Source organism: Anopheles gambiae, chromosome 3 (assembly GCF_943734735.2).
Source record: "Anopheles gambiae chromosome 3, idAnoGambNW_F1_1, whole genome shotgun sequence".
NCBI classification, from domain to species: domain Eukaryota; kingdom Metazoa; phylum Arthropoda; class Insecta; order Diptera; family Culicidae; genus Anopheles; species Anopheles gambiae.
In genome coordinates, this window is record NC_064602.1 from 71,331,272 (window position 1) to 71,356,697 (window position 25,426).

At 44.5% G+C, this 25,426-nt stretch overlaps 3 protein-coding genes across 12 annotated transcripts; 1 reads left to right on the forward strand and 2 right to left on the reverse strand.

The window, feature by feature from the left end:
- Nucleotides 1-412: 412 nt before the first annotated feature.
- On the forward strand, nt 413-3,135 carry LOC1271016 (mediator of RNA polymerase II transcription subunit 18). Its single transcript, XM_309758.6, has 3 exons — nt 413-669; nt 2,399-2,489; nt 2,560-3,135. The coding sequence occupies exons 1-3, from the start codon at nt 545-547 to the stop codon at nt 2,977-2,979; spliced, it is 636 nt and encodes a 211-aa protein (XP_309758.5). The 5' UTR covers nt 413-544; the 3' UTR covers nt 2,980-3,135.
- LOC4577638 (high affinity copper uptake protein 1) lies at nt 2,999-7,551 on the reverse strand. Of its 10 annotated transcripts, XR_009765798.1 has the most exons (6): nt 6,912-7,513; nt 6,159-6,395; nt 5,576-5,945; nt 4,119-4,165; nt 3,838-4,026; nt 3,499-3,734 (listed from the first exon to the last, which is right to left on the reverse strand). XR_009765798.1 is itself a non-coding variant. In XM_061653774.1 (5 exons), exons 2-5 carry the CDS (start codon nt 6,294-6,296, stop codon nt 3,726-3,728), a joined length of 564 nt encoding a protein of 187 aa, XP_061509758.1. In that variant the 5' UTR covers nt 6,297-6,395; nt 7,397-7,537; the 3' UTR covers nt 2,999-3,725. The 10 variants fall into 10 exon arrangements, 8 of the variants coding, with proteins under 8 accessions (XP_061509758.1, XP_061509756.1, XP_061509757.1 ...); XM_061653774.1 differs by lacking the exon at nt 3,838-4,026 and having other exon boundaries at nt 2,999-3,734; nt 7,397-7,537; XM_061653772.1 differs by having other exon boundaries at nt 2,999-4,026; nt 7,397-7,537.
- A 10,376-nt stretch (nt 7,552-17,927) lies between these two features.
- On the reverse strand, nt 17,928-24,061 carry LOC3291198 (midnolin homolog). The gene has a single exon (XM_061653707.1). It carries the CDS (start codon nt 23,163-23,165, stop codon nt 20,991-20,993), a length of 2,175 nt encoding a protein of 724 aa, XP_061509691.1. The 5' UTR covers nt 23,166-24,061; the 3' UTR covers nt 17,928-20,990.
- Between the last annotated feature and the right edge of the window lie 1,365 nt (nt 24,062-25,426).

Genomic DNA, 25,426 nt, shown 5'->3' on the forward strand with positions numbered 1-25,426 from the left:
GTATGCAAACAACAACTCCGCCAAAATCGGAAGCGGTTCCGGAAGGTATGTGCAACACTCCAAGCTCGGAAGCGTTTAGCCGAAGCCGGTCGGAGCCGTTTGAGGGATTGGAGTCGTCCGGAGTAGTAGGAGCCGTTCGGAACCGATGAAACAGTCGGAAGTATTCTGAGGTGCTTCAAGTCGCCAAAATCTAATACAACATTAGGAGTTGATAAGTAAAAACAATGTCTTCTTGATTTACACTTGGCTCCTACGGCTGCGACCCGCTCCAGCTGCCGAGCGGCTCCGGGTAGAATCGTCGGTTTTATTCAGCCGGAATCGGAGCCGGAGTAGCAAAGCCCGCAAGCGATTCCAAGCTGTGAGTGCGATTCCGATAACCCATCACTACTTGACACACGCGCAAGCTGTCATAAAGTGACAGCGCTTTGTTTGTGTTGAATTGTTTGCTTTTTTTCTCTGCTGCGCGCTCTGGTAAACATTTACCAGTTGTGGTTGCATTTTAAACCGAAATTTGTGATAAAAACTCTCATTCCCCAAACGAAAGATGGGTGCACAAGTTAATGCTGCCGAGTTGCTGCAGCAAGCGCTCAGCTCAAATATCATACCGAATCAGGAGTTTCTACTGCAAGGGTCGATACTAGATTCGGCTGCCGAGAATCTGCTTCACCGGTAAGCATCGGTTTGGGGGTTGTTTAAAGGATAATGGTTCCTCTTTTCAGATGATCTCTCAATGCAGATGTCCTTGCAGATGCAAAGGACAGTACCAGATTCAGTGCAATGTATAATATTGTCTGTGTTGTGCCTCCACAACAACTCTCGCTCCAAGAGGAGTGATACGCTGAACCAGTATAGAGTCTTCCGGAATCAGATTTTATAGAGTCTTTTCAGGTCTTGTCTCACGCCTGAGACATAAACATTACTCGGTGGCGATTAAGTCCGTGAATGTGCGTCCCAGAATTGGAATGTCCCTGCTGATGATCAGCAAATTCGGGCAGCTTGTAAGGCTGCATAGAGTGAGAGATCTCAATTGAAGAACAGAGAATAATTTTACTGAACACATTTTTTGCTGCCTAAGTTGTGGTTGGTGCTCTTAATCTGCTCAGCAAGATTGATGAACATTACCGAAGGCAACCTCGCATTCCGGTTATCTTCTTTTCTATGGATTTAGAGGTATATGTATTCCCCTAGAACAACTAGCGCTTCCGCGAGATAAAAAACGAACCTGAACCTGCACCTACTGGCGAGAAAAAGTAGGGCACTTCTTACGAACCGGTACATAAAAAGAACGAGAATGCTTGCGTGTCGGAGCTAAACATATCGTCGAGGCTGGAAGAACCCATCAAACCTCGTGGCCATCCCGCCAACAACATACCCGTGCTTACAAAACTGTCATGCAGGAAATTACCTATATTCCTTTGAGCACGGAAGAACCACAGTTAACGAAAGCAATATATTCGAAACTGATCCAAAGACTTCCAGTGACACTAGCATCATGTCGGCGCTGCCTGGAAAGATTCACGACAAAAAAAAAAAACGAACATCACTGCAACGCTCCGTTCTATTCTTGCTTGTACATGGGGCAAATTCCACATGTAGAACTCTTCAGTAGATGGAATGGTACCACACACCAATCACATGTCAGACGTGTGCAGCTATAGACACGCTCGAACTCAATCAGTTTGCTCCATGTGAACGAGTTAGCGCTACTTGGAGAGCCTTTTGGAAGAGCTGAACGATCGTGTACCCAATCGAAACATTAAACAACAAACAATGGCCAGAAACCGGGCTCGGAAGCTGTACGATTTGGTGCTGACCAACCCGCATGGTTTGCTGATAGATAGATAGATTGATAGATGATGAAACCTACGTGAAAGTCGATTTTATAATTTTTTAACAAGGATTTGGCAAGGATTTGGCAAGGAATCCGTTCATGTGGCAAAACACCATTGTGATTGTGAAGAATAAGAAAATTAAATCTGATTTGTATTAGCAAGAGTGCATTAAGACACGAATTTTGCCAATTATTGGGACTCATGATGGTCCAATCATGTTTTGGCCTGATCTAGCAAGCTGCCATTATGGCAAGGACGTGCTATAATGGTACAATGATAATAGTGTGAAATTCATATAAGAAAACCTGAATCCACCAAATTGCCGCAGTTTCGCCCAATAGAACGATATTGGGCAATAATGATATAATAATCAGAATAAAAGGGAACAGCAACTAAGGACATCATACAAATGAAGAATTGGCGAAAGCATGACATTTGAATTGGGAGTCAACGCGATGGATCATAACGATCAGTTATAATTCTCACATACGTCTCTGAGGCATGAAGATGGGTTAAATTAAGGAAAACCTACAACAGTAAAATGTATGTTTTGTCTATTTCCACAGATTGCGAGGTCTTTGCGACAATGTGGACGCTAGCCCGGAAACCTTCAGCGATATTGAAATGTGCTTCAGCTTGAAGCTTCCTACAGAGAAGGTGACTCACCTGTGGAACACTTCTCCATTCCCCAAATTACTTACACCTTTTCCGCCATTTCTACTCCTAGACCCCCGTAATGACGGTCCGTGTGCGCCGTGCGCAGGACGTGGAAGCCCCCCTCCAGCTGCGCTACATCGGTCAACCCGAGCTGGGCGATCGGACCCGTCCCACGCTGGTCCGCAGCAGCCTCGACATTGCCTGCACCCCGCACGTGATCGATTTCCTGACCGAGATGGGCTTCCGGCTCGATTTTGAGTACTCCACCAAGGGGTACATGTTTCGCAAGGGGCGCATGAAGATTACCGTCTCTAAAATCCTGAAAAACATGACCGAACCCATCTCCCAAAGCTATCTGGTGGAGCTGTCGGTGCTGGCGCCCAAGGGCCAGGACGCAATCGCCGAGGATATGCGCATCTTTGCCGAGCAGCTGAAACCGCTGGTGCAGCTGGAAAAGATTGATTACAAGCGGTTCGCCCAAATGCCGTAAAACACAAATAATTCCACGCTTTTCTGTTTGCTTTATGACTTAGTGTGGTAACAATGCATTGTCTTTTGTGGCTTTATTGCGAAAGTTTTACACCTTTTTCCCCTCTCTCTCTTCAATATACAATTATAAACATTTGCAGGTTTCTGTACAAACAAACAGTTTAAGAAAAGTCCCCTTTGTGGGAAGGATGCTTGACAACAAAAAATATCACAAATTATTAGAATACACAAAGACGGAAGCATGTTTTTTGTTTTGTAAAAGATTGGAAGCAAACACCCCTTTTTTTAGTACTTAAATAGCACGCGACCGGTCCCCCTTTTTTGTTCCTTAAATATTGTCAATTAGTTTGTTTGTTCTTGGTTGAAATAGTAATTATATAGGTTGGCACCTTCTCTTCCCCGCTAATTTAAAGTATGATCATGTGTTAGTTGACCCTTTAGGTCGGTTCCTTCAGCACTCTGCTTCAGACGGGGAGGCGGAAAAGCGCTAAAAGATCACAGTTTCGGTGCGGCATCAACCCGTGGAAACCGCCAGCAAGTGGATAGTGTGGGACTTTGGGTACTGTGCAGCAATTGTACCGTAATTTGTGTTCGGTAGGCCGTTTTTTGTTTACGCTTTTCATTTCCTGCTCTAGTGACAGCCAGACGAACCGTGCGCGATGCCATACCGACTGCTTGTGCCATGCTCTGCGTCCAACGACGAGGAGTCACGCGGGTAATGCTCGAGACTGGTCGATGCGGAAGGGTTTACCGATTCTGTAACAAAAAGGTAAGGGAAGCGACAGCAACACAAAAAAGGAGAAACAAAATCAGACCAGGAACTTAAAAACACAGAACAGAAAGAGCAACAAAATCAAACCAGAAAAACGACGGGCACAGAAGAACGAGGATGATGGATTGTGGCGGGATTATTGTACAGGAAATGGGGAACTGTAGCCAGCGTGTTCGGAAGGTTAAAAATGTATGCATGTGTGTTCAAAAGATGGCGCGAGGGATGATGATACTATACAACTTAGGTCAGGGTTTGATAATTAGAGCGGGTAGTGCGCTAAAACAGGCAAAAAGAAACAGAAAAAGATATAAGGGAAAAGAAAAAAAAAATGGCACAACAGAACAGTTCTAAAACCGATTGTCACATACAGCGGATGGACAGGGCGCTGAGTGGCTCATCGCACAGCTTTCCGCACCTTTTGCACCAATGCAGAATCGTTCAGAAAGGGGAAGGAGAAAGAAAGAGAGAGAGAGAGAAAGAAGAGAAGAAACAGGACATGATCAGAAAGGACGATTAGATATGAGATTTATGCGCGTGTTGCTAGCAGTGCTGCAAAATGTCACTGTCAATGTCATAAAAGTCTGACTGTCAAAAAAATCCATGTCAAAATCCATGTCAGCGTCACGTACTCAGTTCTGATAATCAGAGATGATACTCAAAACGATTGATGTGATCAATGCATGCTTCGTGACATTTTTGCAATCATCGCTTGGTTAGTCACTATGTCATGACTTTTTTTTTACTGTGATCAGTTCTGCAAAATGTCACTGACATAGTCATGAGAAATTTCGACTGAAACAAAATTATGTCAGCGCCACGAGCTATACGGCGATGATCACAGGTGAGATTCAAGCAGTTGGTGCGACCATCACATGCTTTGTGACATTTTGTGCGACATTTTTAAACGGTGATCATCACGATAGTCATGGGAGATATGCGGTGCGTGCAAGTGGTTCCATGACACAAAATGATCACTGTTTCTCGCTTGATTTGACCCGACAGTGGAACCACCCGCCAAGTATATTGCAACAATGTCGTGATTATCACCAACAGAAAATGTCATGACCAAGTGAATGACCAAGAGTTGGGTGCTAAACAAAATGTCATTAAGCATGTGATTGGTCCACCAACTGTTTGAGTCTTTCCTCTGATCGTCACAGTTGTGATCGTGAGCTGATTTGAGCTTCGTTTTAGTCATGAGTGTTTTGGTGACTGAAACAGTGGCATTTGGCAGCACTGTTCACAGTCAGAACAAGTCATGATTATGCTTGTGGCGGCAGCTTGTGAGTCAGAGTCCCGCGATTGATTCAAGCACTCGCATGTCGTGTTCGGCATGTCATGACGCACTTTCATTGAGTATCAGCAATGAGCATCAAGCTACCACGGATATGTTCATTGGCTTCGTTGATGAGTACAGTATGAACTCACTGGTTGAACCTCGATTCCCTGCCAACTATTGTTTTATGTGCTTTTTAGTTGGCACGTTTTTCCATACAAAAATATTCTGTAATTTTTCTCAGCAGGCCATGAGATTTTTGTGATTTTTCAAAAACTGGGTTTTCCATACAATCGCATGCTTTTTAATTGAACTGTCAGCCAACTAAAGAGCGTTCAACTAAAAAACATGCCAATTAAAAAACGTTCAATTATTGAATTCTGACTGTATCTCGTGATGCTCATGACATTTTGCAGCAGTGCTTGTGCAGGTTGCTAGTGCTACAAAGAGATGAAATGGGTAAGTCGATTGCCCTCCCCCAACCGGGATCCTAGTGAACATTGACACAAAGACGTCACTTTGCTGCCTCTCTTTCAGCCACACACTCACCTTGCTGTAGGCAGCGCGTGGTGCAGATCATTTTCGTCTGGTGCGCCTGTATATTCTCCATGTTCACCTTCATCGAGAGGTGGCCAAACAGGAAGTAACCGAGCCCCATGCCACCGACGACCGCCACGAACAGGTACCCATTGTACACCATCACCGTCAGCATGAGCGCATATCCCAGCATGCTGTGAAAGAGGAAGGTGACGGCTTCGGCGGCCAGCTTCCGGATGCGGCGCGATAGGTTGCTGCCGCTCAGTGGCCCATTGCTGACGCTACCTTCCAGCGAGAGCAGGGTGGCACTTTCGCTCGGTGGACACGAGGCGGACCGTACCCGTTCGCGTGCCGTCCTAGCGCGCACCTTAGCACCGTGGATCTAAAATAAAAAGGTAAAACAATTGAATTATTGAGCGATGGGCTGTGCTAACTCGAGATTGTCATTTCAGATATCGTTCGTTCTACTTTGTAAGTGCGGTTTTTTTTCACCAAACAAAGACGCACGGGGCACCTATCGGTCAGTGAACTCGCCGAACGGGCGGAACCGTGTAGCTGCACATTATCTACGGTACACTGCTGCCCTCCTTCTTACCTTTAGCCCCTCGTACGCCACCGACAGGGCGGTCAGCGTGAGACAGAGTGCCACCATTGGTCCCGTACCGTTCACCGTCAGGCCGGAGAAGAACACGTCGCCCACGTTCGAGCCCCACCAGAAGGACATGTGCATCATCCTCGCGTGTGCAGGTACGTTGTGGTGACCGCTGTTATGCTATTATGCTACTGCTACTGTCCCGGGTTTGGTCGTCCTCTCCACTGTGAATGCTCAGCCCTGTGGGATAAGCAAAGAAAGAAAGCAAAAGTACGTTAGCGCGTTGGAAGAAACGACACGATAAGGGCCGATACTCATGGACAGAACGGGGGTGATTTTGTGTGGTTGGAAGGGAGAAAAGGGAGGGAATACACACACAATAGTTTACAGTGCACGCAGCAATCTCTGCTCCCGGGCCCGTTGATAAGCGTGTGTGTGGTGCGTAACCACAAACGATGACCATCGACCGATTGAGATGGCCTGCTTTTTGCGGCCTGCACTCCACAATGGGGAGGAAGAACTGGTAGTGCTGGAGTACCTACGAAGAAGCCTTCCCCTGGCGTTGTTATTTAACCAACAACGGAAAGTAAAACGCAAGGACGGCAATTCAGGTTTTAAAACACACAAGCACACATGCACGCGCACACATTGGTTTGGCCCATTGATCCGGTTTTTGGGGGCATGCGGATTTTTATGTAATATTGCGCCACACCACCCCACCCAATAACTGTGCAGCATCGAGCTTGCACAGCTTACCTTTTGTGGGTTTAATCAGCCTCAATCAAGGGAAAGAACCCACTGGGCGGATGTGCGGTGGTTCATCTACGCTTCTCCCTAATCTCCGTGTGGCACAATAGCAACAACGGTCTTGGCAGTGGGGGCACTTGTGGGGTGAAATGGATACGAGCGCGAGAGGGTGTTGTTGTGCAAACTTCCCACACTCTTTTCTGCTGCGACAATCTGCTTGATGCTAACAAAGCCGTTTTATCCAAACAAAACAACACAAACTGGTTGGGTGGTTCTGTAGCACTTTAGAATTTTTTTCTATCAACCATCTAATTGTGGTGGTTTGATTGGTGAACTGTTTTGTTTAAACCCACACACGGGGAGCAGAAGCCTACGAAACAACACCCCGAAAATACTGTGCTTGTGTCAGCTGTGTTTTGAAAGAGTGGTTTGTTGTTTTTTTTTCTCTTGTGTTTGTCTTTACTTTTCCTTTCGGGTCCGAGTTTTACACCTACCAGTCCCACACGCCCCTAGTCCCTCTCCTTTTCCGCTCAGCGACGACAGTCGAACGAAATTTGTGCTTTACACGGGTAGAAAGAGAGGTGCCATAGAAGACGCGCGTTGTGGGGCGATGTGTAGTTGTTGTCTCTTTCAACCTCTGCCGTCCTTCAAGGTGGATTAAAAAAATCAGGTGGTGGATTAGGGCCTTTGGGGGGTCGCCATAGTTGAGGGACTTTACGTCATTTTAGAACCGTTAACCATTGGTTTCCGCACACAAAGCTTAGCAAATAGAACAGATTTCTTTGTTATTACGTGCATTTTTGTGTATTTATTGATTTTATCGAAAAAATAAGATATATTAACAAAATATTTGATTATTTGTTTATGCACGAAATTTAAAGTCATGTGAGTAAGAGTTCTAATCTCACGTAAATTGTCCATGCGGCTCGTAGATCATGAGGAATTCATGTAAAAATTTATAAAAATAATGATTTCTTAGTTGTTATAACCAAAAATGTCGAAAACATAATAAATTATCGAATAAATTCACGGAATAACACAAAATAACACACTTTAATCTATGTTTTAATGTTAAATAAGAACTCGCAAAGTCCAAAATATATTTTTAAAGAATATTTAATCGAAAAAATGGGGTAGATAAATTATATGAACAAATTTAATAAATGTAAACAAAGTTTGAATCCTGGGGACCTTACGTCAAGTGACGAATTGTCAAAATGCACTAGAGTCCACCACCTGATATTTTTAAATCCACCTTGGCCGTCCTTGAGCGGTATTAAGCGGCATTTACACGTAGTGCGTTCGATTTGCTTGAGAAAAGTTTCGGTGGGTTGAGTTTTATTGCAGTGAAATAATTCAACAGGTTGAAAGATTTAAAATACTCGTTGAATCTGTTACTTTTGTGGCAAAGAAATGAAATTACAGTCGTGTTGGGTACATTTTGCCTCTTAATTGCCATTTCTTTTATATTCAGCATACTTTTGTCTTTTTTGCTTCTGTATTTGTCTGATAGGAACCATTTTATGTTTTATCCTATGTGTATTTGAGCTAATTTGGGACAAATTAAAATTTATAAATAACAAGGCTCGTATCGAGAAGCCTAGGGATTTGGACGATGGTAGGTGCGGATGATGGTTCGAAATTTGGGAACCGGAAACAAACCCAAATTGATGTCGAAGCCATGCGGAATCGTTGGGAGCCGAGGGATCAAATATGACACATTGACAAAATTTTGGTACAAAAAGCTGTAAAACACAACAGAAAGTGAAGCCTCGGATTATCGTAGGATTTTATTTATAAAGTACTAAATAGAAACAAAAATCAATTGTTAACGTGCATTTTAGCAATATTACCTTAACAATGGATCATAACATCGCCAGATAACTGTTTGTTTACGCTTTTTCGCAAACGTCAAATGTTATCACTTTTTGTCAACTTTAAATCCTAGCTGCTCCAGGTAACAAAATATTGGTAAAAAAGTGACAAAAGCTCTTGATTTAAAAAAAACAGCATTTTGTCACGTCCGTTTCCGTGACCTTACACATATTAAAAAAAAAAACATTGACATAATTTTACTCTTGTTTTATCAATTTGACTCTTCCCAATTTGCAAATTGGAACTCTATGGTTATTTTTAATGAATTTGTTTCATTCAGTCACAAAGCTTCCCCTTCACTACGCTAGACCATTTTGATATAATTATAATACAACTGCTTTACAAACAGCGTTTGAAGAAATCCGCTTTGGACTTCTCACCAAAAAATATAATAAATGCTTGGCATTATGTGGTTTTTACAGGGTTTCCCACGATTCATTGGTTGATTCCCATATTTTTTTTGGGCTCGTCTCACGTTTTTTTCATCGTATCCCGTAGATTTTTGGTTCGTTCCCATAATGTATTGGTATCATTCGATTAGATATAAATACAATTGAACCTAAAAATTCTGGAAAACGCCCAATAAATCATGGGAACACACCAAAAAGATATGTGAAGCAAATACAACATTATGGGAACCGACCAATAAATCCTGTAACCCTGTAATAAGCGTAACTTTACAGCCTTTGTAGAGCATAGAAAAAAGAAGCGTCTTAGAGAAAATATGAATGGAAAAAAACTTGTTTTTCATAAAGTAGCTCATAATATTAGGCTTATTATTGGCAAAGAATAATCATTTGATGAGTATTTTTCCAGTGTAATATAAGTGATAATCACTGTATTTGATGATGCATTTCATCTGTTAGCGCGTGGCCACGGAGCTGAAAAAATGTTGAAAATTTTTTCAACTTTGTCAAAATTGCTTGTCAACTGCAAAAAAGAGCTTTTCTCGTGGTCGCACCAAAAACATACACAAGAGCGAAAAAAAAGCTCCAACATCTGAATGTCATCGATGTTTTGTTTAAGAAGTACTAAATAGGTACATAAATCAATTAGAATCATGCATTTTAGCATTATTATCATAACAATTGGTCACAACTGCGCCAAATAGCTGTTTGTTTACGCTTTTTCACGAACGTCAAATTTTGTCAACTTTTGTCAACTTTTTTTCCTGGCTGCTCCAGGTTACAAAATTTTGACAAAAGCTAAAAAAAAGTGACAAAAGCTCACATGTTGAAAAATTTGTCAGCATTTTGTCACTCCCATGCAAGGTGTGTTTATTTAGAAGGTGAATTATTAGCGCGTTTGCCGGGCGCCATCATTGAGTATTGTTATGTCAAATCGCATACAATTTTCTATACCCCCCTCTTGCCCTTACCGATTTTAATACCGGAGCCCCCAGTATTGTTATGTCAAGTCGTGAAATGTCAATTTGCTCTGAAGCACTTCACCTCCTAATATCCAAACACCTTGACTCCCATGGCCTTTCGCTTTGTCGTGTTAAACCCGTGCTTAATGCTACAACGAGCTTTTTTTAGTGACTGGCTGCGTACGTTCGTCGTGCAGGCAGCCAAAAGCACAATTTTGAAAATCTGAAAAACGGGTGCACGTTGCATGAAGAACGGTTAATTACATTACGTATTAAAATTGTAAGTTCATTGATTTAATGTTTATACTTTCCGCTTGCCTTTTTTACCGTTTAAATAAAAAAATACTACAATTGTCATAATGTGTCCGTCCTTGTATAATAGTTTTATGATTGCAAAATGTTACAAAAAAAACTAAATGAAATTTGATAAATATAAATTTTTGCTTGCGTCGGTTTCCGTTTACCTCACTGTTTAGCTCAATTCGCCGAACTGTTCCAATCATGTGCAAAACATTAAAAAATACACACAAAAAAACTGTGACATTTACGTAGTCATTATAAAAAATACCTCCTGACAAAGTGCAGGTCCTGACCGGCCGGGCGATAAGGGAATAATTCATTCATTAAATTTGCGATAACTTCCACGTTGACATGTTGCGTTGTTGTGGCACATTGCGAAATATTGTGCACCCAAGTTCGCCCGACGTGTGTGGGGCTGGTACCCGTGATGTTGTACCGACTAATTGAAGAAAGCAAAGATGCGCCTATCAGTCTGCGCCTGGCGGTTTCGGCAGGCCTCCCGAAATTAGGCCGCATCAAGGTTTGTTTCCTTTGCAAAATTCCCGTCTAATCGCACTCATCCTAACTTCCTAGGTTAACGGGTGCACAACAACAATCGGTCCATCCGTCGCTCGTGCACTAGACTTGATGGGTCCGGTACAAAAGAATGTCCGTCACCCTTGCCAAAAACCGGCCAATCCGAGCCGGATCGTTATCGCTCATCGTCCGTCGTCTGTTCGCCAACTCGTCGGGACCGTTGGTGGCGCATCACCCAGCGCTCTGGCTACTGTTCCTGGCTTCTAAGCGAGCGCCTCCCCATCAACCTGATCTTGGTGACCTCCGGGCAAGAAAATAAATACACACACACAGTGATGCTCCCCTTACTAACACAGCATCGAACGAGAGCATCATGTTTAGGTTGCCACATTCGAAACTGTTGCTGCTGCTGCTGCTGCTGGGCCCATAGCCTCACATTCCGATCCTTTCGCGAAATCAGATTAAAAATAGTCCGGACCATCCTGCCGGCCGAGCGATGCCCGTGTCGGCGTGTGCTTCTTTGCTGTGTTGTGCCACCTTTTCGCGCGCTGGCGATACACTTTCCATCTCATTCTTTCGGTTTGTCTGGCTGGGCGGTCTGACGGACAGTTGCAAGGAACGAAAGCAAGTAATCACATCACATCCGGTCAATCGCGACCTGCAGGAATGGTTTAATAGTTTGTGTACCAAATATTGATAATGGACACCTTGCTATATGGAAAGGTTTGTGAGGTAAAGTAAAATTAATTGAACGAGTAGCCTAAAAAGCTGCCAATTTTGAAATTCTTTGATGTTTACTTGTGATGGATTGAAAAAATGCACCTTAAAGCTTCGGCAATATAAAAGGGTGTTAGAAAGCAAACCACAAATTAATAGCTTTTGTAAGAATTTTTAAATGAATCCATAAACAATTCTGGACCTTTTTATTTTCAACTATAATCCTCAATGCTTGGTTAGATCAGCTTACACGATTAAGAAGTAATTGTAATAAGCTCTTCCGTGGCACCTGGTAATCAATTTGTGTCGCAAATTAACGCCGTCGTGAACATTGCGTCCCGTAGCGTAGACGTTAAAGGATAGCTCTAGTAGCACGTTCGTCAACGGTTCAATGCTCGATCTTGCCCGATCGCGGAGTTTACGCACTGAACTTTTAATCGACCATTACATAAAGTAGGGAGGTATAATCGAAAACAAAAGAGAGACTATAGACTGATCAATCAATTAAAAAAATACCCCACAAATTGTGATTTCAAATTGGTTAGTGATTTTGCAATTATAAATTATAAAAAAAGGAATATTCTGCTGATTTAAGTGGCGCAGAGTAGCATGTAAGCCGCTTTTATGCGCTTTTAAAAATAGACACATCAAATCACCTAACTGACCATCACATTCCGGGTGAGTCTTCACCTTCAAATTAGTCTTATCGCGCTTGCATGTTCATGACAAGACGCGACCCCCTTTGCCCAAGTGTTGGGCTGAAAATCGTGGGAGAGCACTCAATAGTTGAGCCAATTTGCGCCTTGGTGCACACCATATCCAGCCCATCGATTATATCGATAATGCTACAAATCAACTGAGTGGTGGGGGAAAACACAGTGGCACCGGTGTTCGTGGGAGCCTTACCAAAAAATTCGCATCCAGGGTTGCCTCATCCGTCATCCGGGGTTTGTTTGAGCCCCGGGACCGCGTTGACAAATCACTCGCACCTATCGTCCGCCCAGGGCATAAAACGGTGTGAGGAAAACGCTCATCGATCTCTTCTGCCTGGACCGATTTTTTGTTTGTTTTTTTGCTGGTCTGGGTCCCTGTCAACCCGTATAAATTAGTAGCGCGCCAGAGGACTCTCCATCCAGTGTACAGTGTTTTAAATCGCCCATTTTTTTGCCAAATCACTTCCCTTCCGTGCCCGAGCTGGCGATAATGAAGTGTGTAACGTTTTCGCACGCTCTGCTTCTGGGGTTTGGAAAAGGGGTAGAATGGGATGGAGGGATGGGGCTGACAAAACTAATTCAATTAAAAATCACTCCATTCCGGGCCGGGCGAGATACCGAATTACTGGACTGGTCACATGGCACGATCCCCCTATTGCACGGGAGAGGTATGATTAGCACTTGGAGCAACGAAGCAAAGCAACGGGTAAGGCTTGGGAATTAGATATGTATATCCGTGTAAACATGATTGCTTGTTTGTAATTTTGTAAAGATTATATTATAACCTTTTTTACCAACCACCATCGAAAACAAAACGTGCCTAATTGAGTTCGTAGTATTATTAATTGTATCTTTAATCTATTCTGTTACATTTAGTAGTCGTTTATCAGATTTAAAAAGAGATTATGATTTATTTTAAATTCTGATTTTTTAACTACATCAAATTAAATGATTCCAGAATTTGAACATAAAAGCCAAATTACACTCTATAGTGACCTCTGATATTATCTCATATTTCATATTTCACGATAAATTAATTTTGACAATATCATGTACACCTAAATATTGTTTTTAAGGTTTTCCCAATACATTTGGGTAACAATAGTAGGAGCAACTAATAAAACGTATATTAAACTCGAATTAAACGATAAATAATGAACAATAAACGAACGCAAACAATTTTATATTGAGCGTTAACCTCAACTGTACATTGAGACTGATTAGCGCCGAAGTTAAGTCTATGGTCGAAGATCGAACAGATCGATGATGTGTGAGTTCTAGTCCAGATCCAGATTGTGTCCCCGAATATCGCTCTTCTTCCAAATTCTGTCTGGAATCGTCTTTTGTATTAGATAAACGATCAATTAGTCTGCTGGCATATGTCCCAGCTAAATTTATACGAGAAACACGCATTCGTGTGGGATGTTACATGTACAGCAGAGCACGCATTAGCCGGCGTTTTTATGCGCACACACTGGGCGTTAATTGAATTATACCCCTTTTGCGTGTACCATCTCTGGATGGAAGTGGCTGGCGGTGATTGTGCCGGTGTAAATAAAAACCGGGTAAGAACGAAAGTATTTCTTGAATTTTATTTGTTTTTTTTTCACAAGGTGGTCGTGATGGACCGGTAGAGACATTGCTCTCGAATAAAATTATATAAATATTGTATTAATTGTATTCAAACACCCCGTTCCAGGGAGTCGAGCTTAATTACCCAACCGGTCACCAAAAATTCCACCGCACACTGGCACACCTGGCTGACGGAAGTGCCGCGTAAGCTCCACCAGGATACATTGATGCGCATTTTCCTGTCGTTCGGTCGGAGGATTCGCTCGTCGTAATTGGTTCACCGGTAACTTGATACTGCCTGCCCCCGCTGAAAGTGAAAAGCGTTCGCGATAACCCTTTCGCCTGCGGCCCCGGGGTTCAAGGACAGCCAGAGGGTACTTTTGGCGGGGCGGGGTGGGGATGTGGACCGCTTTAATTTGGACCGTCTGATTCAATTAGGCGCGTACTTAGTGAAAGTTGTGCGATCGATGTTGGTTTTGCTTTTGTCGTTGCCATGCCCGAAACGCGTATGCACGCTAAATGAATTAATGGTTTCACATTTCGTGCGCAAGAAAACACATTTTTGGGAGTGTAATTTTTGTTAACCCTTTTTTTTCAGGGTTATTGCCACGTGAGTGTGACACAGTTAAGAGAACAGCAAATAAAAAAAGAGGAGCCTACCACTCCGAATCGATCAGCGGGAAAATGAATCACCCAAGCACGATCGAGCAGCATTTCGAGCAATTGGCTCTTTTTTAATATTTTCCACCAACTGATCAGTGAAACTGTTCATAAAAAAAAAAAAAAAACGATGGAAAACCAATAGCCGGCCGGTTGTGCTGTGAGGCATCAAAGACACTGCGCGACTGAGGATGAAACTGAAATGAAAATGATTTTATAAAATGCAGCTCTCCTCCCCGTTTCGTAAAGTCAACCCGTTAGCGTATCGCCCGCCAGCGCCCCAGTACGCCCGGATCGTTTCGGATCAATGATAACGCGCTCTCAATTGTAGGATGTACAGCTAAGTAAGGGGTACTAACACTGATCGGCAAAACCGAGCGATAAAAATAATAAGAGCTAGAGCCGGCCAAATAGTGGGCAAATAAATGAATTTCTCATTTACGAACCCACGAGGGGGCGGACTGGGACTGGGTGTGTTTGGGTTCACTATTTTCTCTTTCTTTAATTCACTTTCCTGCCGGTAATTAGGTTCCAGTTTTATGGTCGGGTTATTAGATATATCGCAACGAGTATATTGTTGTTTTTTGCACACGTGCCAATAGGGAATCGGTGCCAAATGCTCTAGAATCAGGTGCGTCTGGAAATGAGTTTAATATTGCGAAAAATGAGAATGACATTAATGTATTTTTGAAGAGCTTTACTTTGCCGTTTTGATCATATTGTGATATTGCGATGGTGATCATATTCACAATCACAAATTAAAGGTGTACTTTCTTCTCGATTTTTCTTAATTTAATGATCGTTTTGTCGTTGTGCAACAAAATTATGTTTGTTCAAAAAATAAATAATTCTCCTCATATTCAGTCGTTTAGTGAAAATGAAATATTGTTTTTTGTTTTTTTGTGATGTCTCACAATATACAAATCAACACATAAAACATTACACACGAGGGTTAAAGGTTGTTTTCCCAAATATTGGAACAGAATGATAAATTACACACATCTATTCAACATTTCCCTGTGAACGTATTGTTACAACATTTGTAGAGCGATGGAAACTAATCCTTAATATACAGTAGCTCACAAAATGTATCGAACAGCTGCATAGAGCTTAAGTACAATAAAGTTAATTTCTGTAAAATTTAGTTTGATATAGCAGATTTTTTTGCGACCATTATGTTTTCATAGCATTTTTGATAAGATTTAATTACAGTCTTTCCCCGAGTTACGCGAATAATGCGTTCCGGAGACATTCGCGTAACTCGGATTTTCGCGTAAGTCGAATATCACATGTTACAGCAAAAATATACTTTACTTATCATAATTTTTGATTGAATTTAGTTCATTTATGTAATTTAATACTTATTTGATGCAATTGGTGTAGAAAATTTGGTTATTTATCGGTAATTATTTTTCATTTGACAATTGATGGAGAAAATTGTACTGATTTGACATCTGAACTGTCAAAAATAAAAATTCGCGTAACTCGGGGAAAGACTGTATACTTTAAATTCAAAATGTTGTTTTAAGCATAGATTTGCCCATTTGTTACTATAAGAAAATCATTGAATTTAAGATTAAAATGTCCAATCAATTGTTACAATATTCTCGACATACGCGATTTCGCTATACGTTATTTTCTAAATTTGACAGTTCTTATAGCAAATTGTACTAATTTTACACATCGAATGTCAAATGCAAAATAATTTTCCTTTTGATCGAATTTGAAAACGCCATTTTAAAAGGTAACCAATAAAATTGTAACCTTCAGTTAAAATCAGATCAAATAATAAATTTATTGACTAAAACCTACCACTTCAAGCAAAATCATACGAAAGTTAGCTATAATTTGTCTGCAAACCTTGTAGAAGATTTTTTTTTTGCGAAGACACTCTTGTATCTGGTACAACTGGTGTCAAACGCGTGTTGATGTACCAATTCTATTCCAATTCCTCAATGTGATAGGGCCTTTACAGAACCCTAATTGGTCAAGCAGCCTTTTTTGTAAAAGTATCCTGAAGAGGCCAGTGGTGGTTTTTGCGTTAGAAAATTAGGTTATGACTTCAAATGAAGTACATGCGTCCATGTAATTCTAGGCGCACCATTAATTCTTTGATTTCAAATTCAGGTATTTTTGATAGCTTTGACTTAAATATAAAAGACAAGTTTTGGTAACCTTACTTTTGCAATACCTAATCGATGGTTAGGAAGATTAACTAGCGATAGCTATCAAGATTTTAAGTCTAAGTCTAAGTCTAAGTCTAAGTCCAAGTTTGAAAACTGGTTAAGATATTAACAAAGCTCTTGTGATCATGCTGCGTTTACCATCAATTTTGTGAACCTCTGTAAATGTTTATTATTTTGCAAGTAGATGATTACTGCAATATAATATCGTTCGGTATATGCTATAAGGTAGATTTCGGTAAAAATGGTGATCTTTAGTGTATAAAAAAATAACGATTTGTATTCATTTTCGCTCGATCATTAAATAGGGGTTTCTTCCGCGAATTTTTTTTTTTTTTTGATAGCGGAGTATGATTTCGGCGCCCAACACCGACGGGAATTCATTCTAACAATCCCTTACCTGCTATGCTTTATGCAATTAGTCTCAACATCATAGGGAATAGGACGTTGTACATATGCTAAAGTTTAGGTAGCTATGGTGTGAGTTTAGCTTGATCTCATGGTCTGTGGAGCAAAGGATCCTCTGTGGATCTGGCTTATTAGATCCGATTATAGGTTGACCAGAAATATTCGAAAATATACCTGGAAATACTGGCAGGGGTTTCCAGGGCACTTTCGAATGTGCACCTCATTATTCATCACTTTCAAAATGTTTTTCAACAGCTTTCAAATGGAGTATTGAAATAAAAAATAAAATTTCGATTCTTACACATGATTTTCAACACACCCATCACTAAGAACTAAATCCAGCTTCAGGTGTGTTGAAAATCATGATTGGAAGAACTGAAACATGATTGTGATGCAAGTACAACATTTGACAGTTGTTGAAAAACATGTCGCAACGAATGAAAAATGTTGTAGACACAATGTTGTAGGAAATTGACTCGGAAAACCCTGCAAGTTGCAATCTGTACTATCATATGATACTGAAATGATCGCAGTAAGTTTCATTGTCATCATACCTACCAACTTGTCAAAATCCGTTACCGTAAAAAAGACGCTGAAATATAAGAATAAAACTAAATAAGACTTAACAACCCAATTCATACACGAGGAAGAGTTTTCACGAATTTCTTTCAATGTCAGTGCGAGGAAAAGTAATAATGGAAACAATTTGCAATTTATGTTTTAAATGTATTGCTTTTGATTTTATTTGTTTTAACCATATGTGGGTAGTGGTGTCGAGCGAATCTGTTCTTCAACCGTTTTTTGCAAACACACACACTCACACTCTATTGCTCTCTACACCACCACGAGGGGAGGGGTTCTTCTTCTCTCGTACGCTTACGCATTGGCACTTGATTGACACAGTTAGTGTGTTGTATGTATGTATGTATATAGATTATTGTTGCCGTTTGTTGTATGTATTGTATGCTTTTCTGGCAGACATTTGTCGCCGTTTTGATAAGTATTTGATCTGTGTCGCTTATAAGATCTATCCTGTCTATCTACCGCTAATGCTGCGCTACACACACACGCGCGCGCTTCTTTGCTTTTGTAATATACGTTTTTTTTATACAATGGGGGGTTTAAATTATGACGCTTACACACTAAACAGCACTAAACTGGCTACATTCTAAGCTCTAAGCTATGCTAATATAATAAACGTTTTGATTCGTTTTCATTTAGGCACTCGAATTTCACAATTACGTTTGTTTTCTTCCCTATGCTTTTTAGTCGCTACTATTAACAATTACTGTATTACTACTGATATAAGAGGGTTTTCCTGTAGTTTGTTTTCGAAACGCTCTACCGTTCCCCTGTCTATCCGTTTCTCCTTTGCTTTCGCGCTCTGGAAGAACTCGATTCTTAAATTGGGATGCTTGGGATGATGGGATTTACATCGGAAAATGGGAGGGGAAATTCGAGTCGCTGTTTTAACAATTAACCTTTCTACATGCTACTTCTCAACAAACGTGTTATAAACATTGCTTACTTAAACACTAGAGCTTTCTTTTTGCTTAACATTAACCACCAATCTGTACGCACAAAAACGTCGTCTTACTGTACACCTTTTGCTTGCTGCTGATTCTGTGTGTTGGCACCGTTTAGTTTTCATACAAGATTGAGAGATAATACAGCCGAGAGAAAGAGTGAGTGAGAGTGAGATAGAGCGAATAAAAAGGAAAGACTTAAGGACTAATACGACCAGAAACGAGAACAAACAAGTTTAGCTGACCTGCACTGAACTATGGGACGGGCGGCCCACACCCCAGAACTAAGGCACCGTTATACAAGTTTTCGATTACACTTTTCAAAATCCAAAAAAAAAAGAAAGGGAAACAAATAAAAAATACTCATGGCTCATTTGCTGACGTTGAGCGAGCGAGCGAGCCGCACCGTCGCCACTTCCTTTTAACAGTCCCCCTGCGGGGTTTGAAATCTTTCTTGACCCTTTTTTTGCAATTGTCCCTTAAACGATATGCAGGTGTACAATTGCAGTCACAGGATAGGATTTGCTTTTTTTTGTCCGTGTGCGCGATTTGTTTGCCGTTTTAATACGTTATTGCTTTTTGGTGGTTGGGTGGCATTTTTTTTACCCCACACTGTTTTGATCCGGTGCTAAGGGCCAGCCACAACACACACATACAATTGCACTTTGCAAATTGAAGTCTAATTTTAGCTACCCCGCACACCACAACTCGACCAGGTATGATGATGATGATGCAAGCCAGAAACATAAAACCTTTTTCCCTCTCTTTGCCCTTCCGTCGCCGCGCGTCAAATTGATCGTAATCAAGCGGGACGCCGGACAGGGTGTGTGTGCGCGCGTTCTAAGGTGACAACACACGGTGGTCGGTCCCGTGCACACTTACGAGGGAAGCAGCGCAAAACAGGTGACTCAAATAAACCACCTCTTCTTCCCCACAAAACCAAAGCCTATCGGCGGAACAAACATATTTGCTCGCGAAAAAACAAAACGAAAAGAAAAAAAAAAGAAGCAAAAGTCAAGTAGCGCGCGATCGAGGGCGATGCGTAATAGGGTCTAGTTCAAGAAGTGCATGTGCGAAGCATTATTTTGCGGCACAAAAATAGGAATAAAAAAGCAACAACAAAAAATCGTTCTCCGTTGTTCCTTTTCACGGCGAAACTGGAGAGACGGAAAACGTTGCCCCCTGTTTGAATGATATGTGAAACCGCCGGTAGTTGGCACATTGCACCCTAAATGTCCTAAAAGCACACGGTACGGAAGATGTGTGTGTGTGTTGCTCTACGCTACCCCGCCTTTTCGCGCGGATTTTGGGAAATTCCCACCGAAAAGGCAAGTGGCAAACGCGCCCTACCCAAAGAAAAGGGAAAAGGTGCGAAAAGATGCAGCCCATCCCCCATGTTGTATCCTTAAGCGGCCGCTTACCTACATACCTTCTTTCCTTCTTTTTTCGTCGCAGCAACACGTTTGATTTGGAGAGGGCACATTATAAGTGTGTTGTAAAATGCAAATGCATTTTGGTTTGCTTTAAGAGCGCAGCTAAGGTCTACCTGGCAAGGCTGCCTCTCACAGCTCCGAAGCTTCTCAATCCCTACACTGCCCTACCTGGGATCTTCTCAATTGACCCCGGGGCCCTCGATTATGGCCATCCCTGTGTGTCCCTATCTTTCTCTCTCTATTGATTGAACTTGCAAACGAAAAAGCTAATGACACGGTGAACATTATGGCACCTGTGAGGTGTGACGATCGACTAATTGTGGGGAAATCCCGCGATCCCGATCTGGTCGCCTCCTTACCCAAAACCTGCCCGGTAAAGCATAATAAGGTGTGCGGCGGTCGGTGTGTTAATCCCGCCACCTGTGCGGCCCCTTGCTGAACTGTTGGCCACCAACAGACAAAACAAGACCTGCTCGTTCTGTTCTGGAGACGGTTGTAATTTTGGTATTTGGTGTGTAAAACAACGTCCAACATGATATCCTTCCCATCTCTTTCTCGTTTCATCTTTCGCTCTCTCTCTCTCTCATGCTGTTTTCTGAATCTTCCTCATCTCGAGTTACATCCCTGTATCTCTCTGTGTGTGTTTTTAATTCACACAATATATAGTAAAATATCACATTTCAGTTAAATAAAACAAATATGATTAAATGGCCTATCTTGAAAAAAGCAACTCCCGTTTTGCTTCCCTCCCTTTTAATGCTATGCACCCAGTACGGCATTACCTTTCACGTGTCGCAATTGATGCGGTGCAAAAAATCACCCTACAACGAGCGGTGAAACTCGCACACTGCCCGCTGTCGTCACTTCCGCATGATGATGACGATGGTGTTGCTGGTGGTGGTGGTGGTCATCTTCCTGCTGCTGCTCCTCCTGCTGCAGCCACTTTTCCACGTACTTGCGGCTAATGTTGTACTTGGTCGCGACCGCCCGGTAGTCCCCGCGGCACGCCACATCATGGTAGAAGCTGTCGATCGCCTGCCGCTTCAGCTTCTCCGACGACGACGGGCCGTCGCTGCTGCCGTGGCTGGAGGCGCTGCTGTGGCTAGCATTGTCCTCCTCCGGCCCGCTGCACACGGACGAGATCGAGGTGGAGCTGTCGTACCCGGACACGGGCGACGCTTGCGGTGAGCTCCAGCCCCGCTCGGTGGCGAGCGCCGGTACGGGCGCCACACCCGGCAGGCCGGTCACCGGCGAGGCAAGCAGATAGGCCGGCGGGTTCAGCTCGTACGCGTGGGGCGGTTCGTAGTACGCCGGCGAGCTGTTGCTCCAAATGATTGGATATTGCTGCTGCTGGTGGTGTTGCTCCACGATCGCGGGCGATTCACGCGTCGAATCCTTATCATCTTCCGCGAGGGCCGAATCGGGCCTTTGCTGCTGCTGCGACTGCTGCTTTGGTTCCTCATCCAGCAGGTACGGTTTGAAGAGTTTCACCGACTTGGCGGGGCGGCTCGTATCGGGCGTTGCGATCGGGCCACTCATTGCCGATGAGGATCGCTTGTTGGAGGAGGTGACCGTGCTGCTGGTGGCATCGCTTGACCGGCGGCAGGACAGATCCCACGCCTGTTCCGACGCGCTGTGGCTGCTTACCGGCTCATCCACCTCCTCTACGCTGATTTCCTCCTCCTCATCCTCCTCCTCCTCCGCCGCTTCCAGCTCCCCTTCCTCGTCGCGCTGCTCCTGCTTTACCCGCCGGTCGTACCCGGCGTCGGATGCGGGCGAAACGGGCCCACCGAGCTGGGACGAACCGGGGCGTGACAGATCGATCGGATGATCGTACCGCTGGACGGCGGCTGCTGCCACCGCCGCTGCCGCAAACGCACGAATGTGGCCGTAATAGTGGTTGCTCTCCCCGGCCGACGTTGGCGGTGAGGGTGGGGCGGCGGCAGGCGACGAACCAGCCAGCCGCGGTACGGGCGAAAAGATGACGGACGGCTGCTGCGGGTTCGCCGGATCGCCGCCAGAGGACGCCGGCTGCTCACCGTTCGATACGCTCGCTGGCGGCGACGTGGGACAGAGCGAACCGGCGGCCGATGACGAGCACGACGCCGACGATGCGGTGGACAGGGGCGAACAGGAGGACACTGGGATGGCCGGGGCGGTGTGGACGGGTGACAAACTTGCACCATTACGCACCGCGCGTTGTCTGACCGCGTCCATCAGATGCTGCTGCTGCTGCTGCTGGGGCACGATGGGTCCACCGATCGGATGGAACGCCAGAGGATGGACCGGCTGCAGGTGTTGCTGCTGCTGCTGCTGGTGGTGGTAGTGTGCTGCTGCTGCTGCAGCTGCTGCGGCCGCTGCTGCTGCTGCCGCCGCCGCTACCGACGGCGCTTGCATCAACCCGGTCAGCCCCGGATGGTGATGGTGCGGATGATGGTGGTGATGGTGCATGGCCGCCGCTGCCGCCGGCTGATAGTGCAGCGGATGATGGGCCGGATGGTGCACCGATGGATGGTGCTGCTGCACGTGGGGCAGATGCGGATGCTGGTGGTGGTGCTGGTGATGATTTAGAAGATTTATTTTCATCCCCGCCTCCCTGTTGGCGTTGCCTGCTCCTCCGTTGCTAGAACTTCCGGTGTTGCTACTGCTGCTGCTGTTGCTGTTGCTGCTGCTACTTCCGCCACCGTTTGCTACGACGGAGCGGAGATTGCTTTCCACCTGCAGCCACTTCTGGATTTGCCGCCGGTGAATGCCGTACTTGCGGGCGGTCGCCCGCTGATTCCCCTTGCAGTCCCCATCGTTCCGGTACGAGTCGAGCACCTGCAGCTTGAACTGGGCGGTGAAGATGCGCCGCGACCCCATCTTGGCGGCGTTGCTGTGGCTGGGGCTGGTGGTGGTGGTCGCTGTGCCGGCGGCGGACGGTGACCGGCCGGTCGGGGACGCTTCACTTTTCACCATCATGCCGGCAACTGTGAGTGAACCGTGGGCCATTTCTGTTTCTGTTTTTTTTTTTCGGGAAAGTTTTGCACAAAGTGTTTGTTGTGGATATGTCGGATATGTTTTTCGCTACTGAAAAAAGGCACACACACAATTGGTAGTATTTTACAGACACACACACTAAAAGGCACGTAGATACACGTTCGCACACTTGTGGCACAGCATCATTACGGAACGTTTACGGCACATTACACGCTTGCTTGGAGCTTGGAACTGTCAAAATATTCCATTCGCCCGGCGGCTCTTTCTGTTTGCTGTTTTCGCTGCGTGTTTGTATGCGTGTGGAGGCGCCCGGTGCAGTTCGTTTTCACTGTTGTCGTCCGCACACACTATCACGTTCTCTCTCTATATATATATTTGCCGTTCTAATGCGCTTGCTGCATTTTCACAAAAACGCACAACACACACTTTACTATCGTCACTTGCTCTTTGTATAACAATTGCTTTTATTGCGGTTGTGGAGACAAACGCACACACACACACACTACTGTCGTTGGAGAAAAGTCGTCAAAAGGCACTTTGGGAATATGAGTCTTCCCTGCAATTACAACACTGGAAACACTCGCCAAAAACAAAACACACTAAAATATATTTCACACTAAACACAAACACACACACACGACCCGAGTAGAAGAAAAGGCTCTCTGTGAATGATGACCGAGCGCGCGCGCGGGTTGCACTCCGGTTGCTTTGTGGTGTGTCCGCTGTCGTTGAGCTGTGTTTTCAAAATGAAACACACAACACACACCTGAAACCTATTTTGTTAGGGGGGTCCTATTGGCTCCGTCTTTCTCGCTCTCTCACTCTCTCTTTCTCTTGTTGTCTCTCTCGCGCGCGGGAGACGAGCGTGCGTGCGCTCTGGTGCAGTTGCTGTGAGGTATTGAAAAAACGGCTCGCTTTGCCGACTGTGCCAGGGCCGGCCGTGCTCACGGTTTGTCGTCGATCGTACGCCCCTCTCTCTCTCTCTCGCTCACCAGCGCACCCACACTCACACAAACGTACAAGGGGCGCAGTGCGTGCGCGTTGATTCATACTCACCGTCACATGATCGTACAAGAGAGTGTGTGTGAGAGAGAGAGAGCGCGAAAATGAGTGTTGAATGAGTGTGAAAGAAGCGAAGGAAAGAGTGCATGAGTGAGAGAGAGCATGTGATGGCGTTCTCGTTCGCCGCTAGCGAGACAAGTGGCAGAAAGCGTTTGAGCGCGGCTTGTGAGAGCAGGAAAGCGCATTCTCTCGCTTTCGTATGTGCGTGTGTGTGTGTGTCTGTGGCCCTTTTGTAGGGCAGGTGCGGGTAGTGCGCGCGGTTCGATGGAATGTCGTTCGTTCGGTTGTGCGGGTTTTGGGTGTTCGTACGTGCGTCAAGTGTGGAAAGGTGGTCAGAGCGATGGGCGGCGGGGTGGCGCACCAAACGAGACAGTCAGCCGTCAGTGAACGCGGAGCTGATTTCATCCCTGTGTGTGTGTCAGTGTGTGAGTATAGTACGCATTCACAAAACGCCTACTGGTCTGCCGCGAGTGTGAGCATCCGTTCCGAGCACATTCTCTCTCTCTCTCACACACACAGTCTTTCGCATTGCTTTCTCGCTCGCGCACGCTTTGCAGTGGTGCGGCGCGATCTCTGGTGCGGCGAGAATGCCACTCGGTCTGACCGGACTGCGCGAGAGATCGAAACATTTCCCTCCCCGTCCTTTCCCCCTTTTCATTCCCTTCCCTGTTTGCCCTGCATTTAGCTTGTTTTTTTCTGCTTCTTTCAAACCGTTCTACAAGCGCGAGCGCGGCTTTGTGTGTGTGTGTTGTGCCCTGTTGCCGTCATCCAGGCTGCCGTCTTCCATTCCGACCGTTTGCAAGCGGGTGCAAGGGGGGAGGGACGGCTAAGCCACCTTCACCTTTCACCCTCGCGCACACACACAACCTGCCGCGGCTCGGTCGCTCCGTCGGGGCCGTTTCCGCATGCGTGTGACAGCTCATCTCGCCCGGCTCCACTATCTCCCATAGGGTGGGTTAGGTGGGGTGAGGGAGTTGGGAAGGGGACGAAACACACACACACACACACACACACACACACACACACACACACACAAATCGAAGATGATTTATCGACGCACTCAGTTTTACAGGTTTTTGTTTTTTTCTTTATCATTTGAAGAGCGAAGAATGAATTTCCCCTAAAAATAATTTCAATTTGACACATTTGCGCATCCCCCAATACCCCTGTTCCACTCTCCCCTTTCGCGATCGCCACCCCTTTTCACCTCT

What these genes read in the sequence shown, in the direction of transcription:
- LOC1271016 (XM_309758.6), top strand. Translation starts at nt 545, where the DNA reads ATGGGTGCACAAGTTAATGCTGCCGAGTTGCTGCAGCAAGCGCTCAGC. An exon ending in GCCGAGAATCTGCTTCACCG is followed by an intron (nt 670 to 2,398) that starts GTAAGCATCGGT and finishes CTATTTCCACAG; the next exon opens with ATTGCGAGGTCTTTGCGACA. An exon ending in TGAAGCTTCCTACAGAGAAG is followed by an intron (nt 2,490 to 2,559) that starts GTGACTCACCTG and finishes TTCTACTCCTAG; the next exon opens with ACCCCCGTAATGACGGTCCG.
- LOC4577638 (XM_061653770.1), bottom strand. Translation starts at nt 6,296, where the DNA reads ATGATGCACATGTCCTTCTGGTGGGGCTCGAACGTGGGCGACGTGTTC. An exon ending in TGGCGTACGAGGGGCTAAAG is followed by an intron (nt 5,946 to 6,158) that starts GTAAGAAGGAGG and finishes TTTTTATTTTAG; the next exon opens with ATCCACGGTGCTAAGGTGCG. An exon ending in CACGCGCTGCCTACAGCAAG is followed by an intron (nt 3,735 to 5,575) that starts GTGAGTGTGTGG and finishes TTTTTGTTACAG; the next exon opens with AATCGGTAAACCCTTCCGCA.
- LOC3291198 (XM_061653707.1), bottom strand. Translation starts at nt 23,165, where the DNA reads ATGGCCCACGGTTCACTCACAGTTGCCGGCATGATGGTGAAAAGTGAA.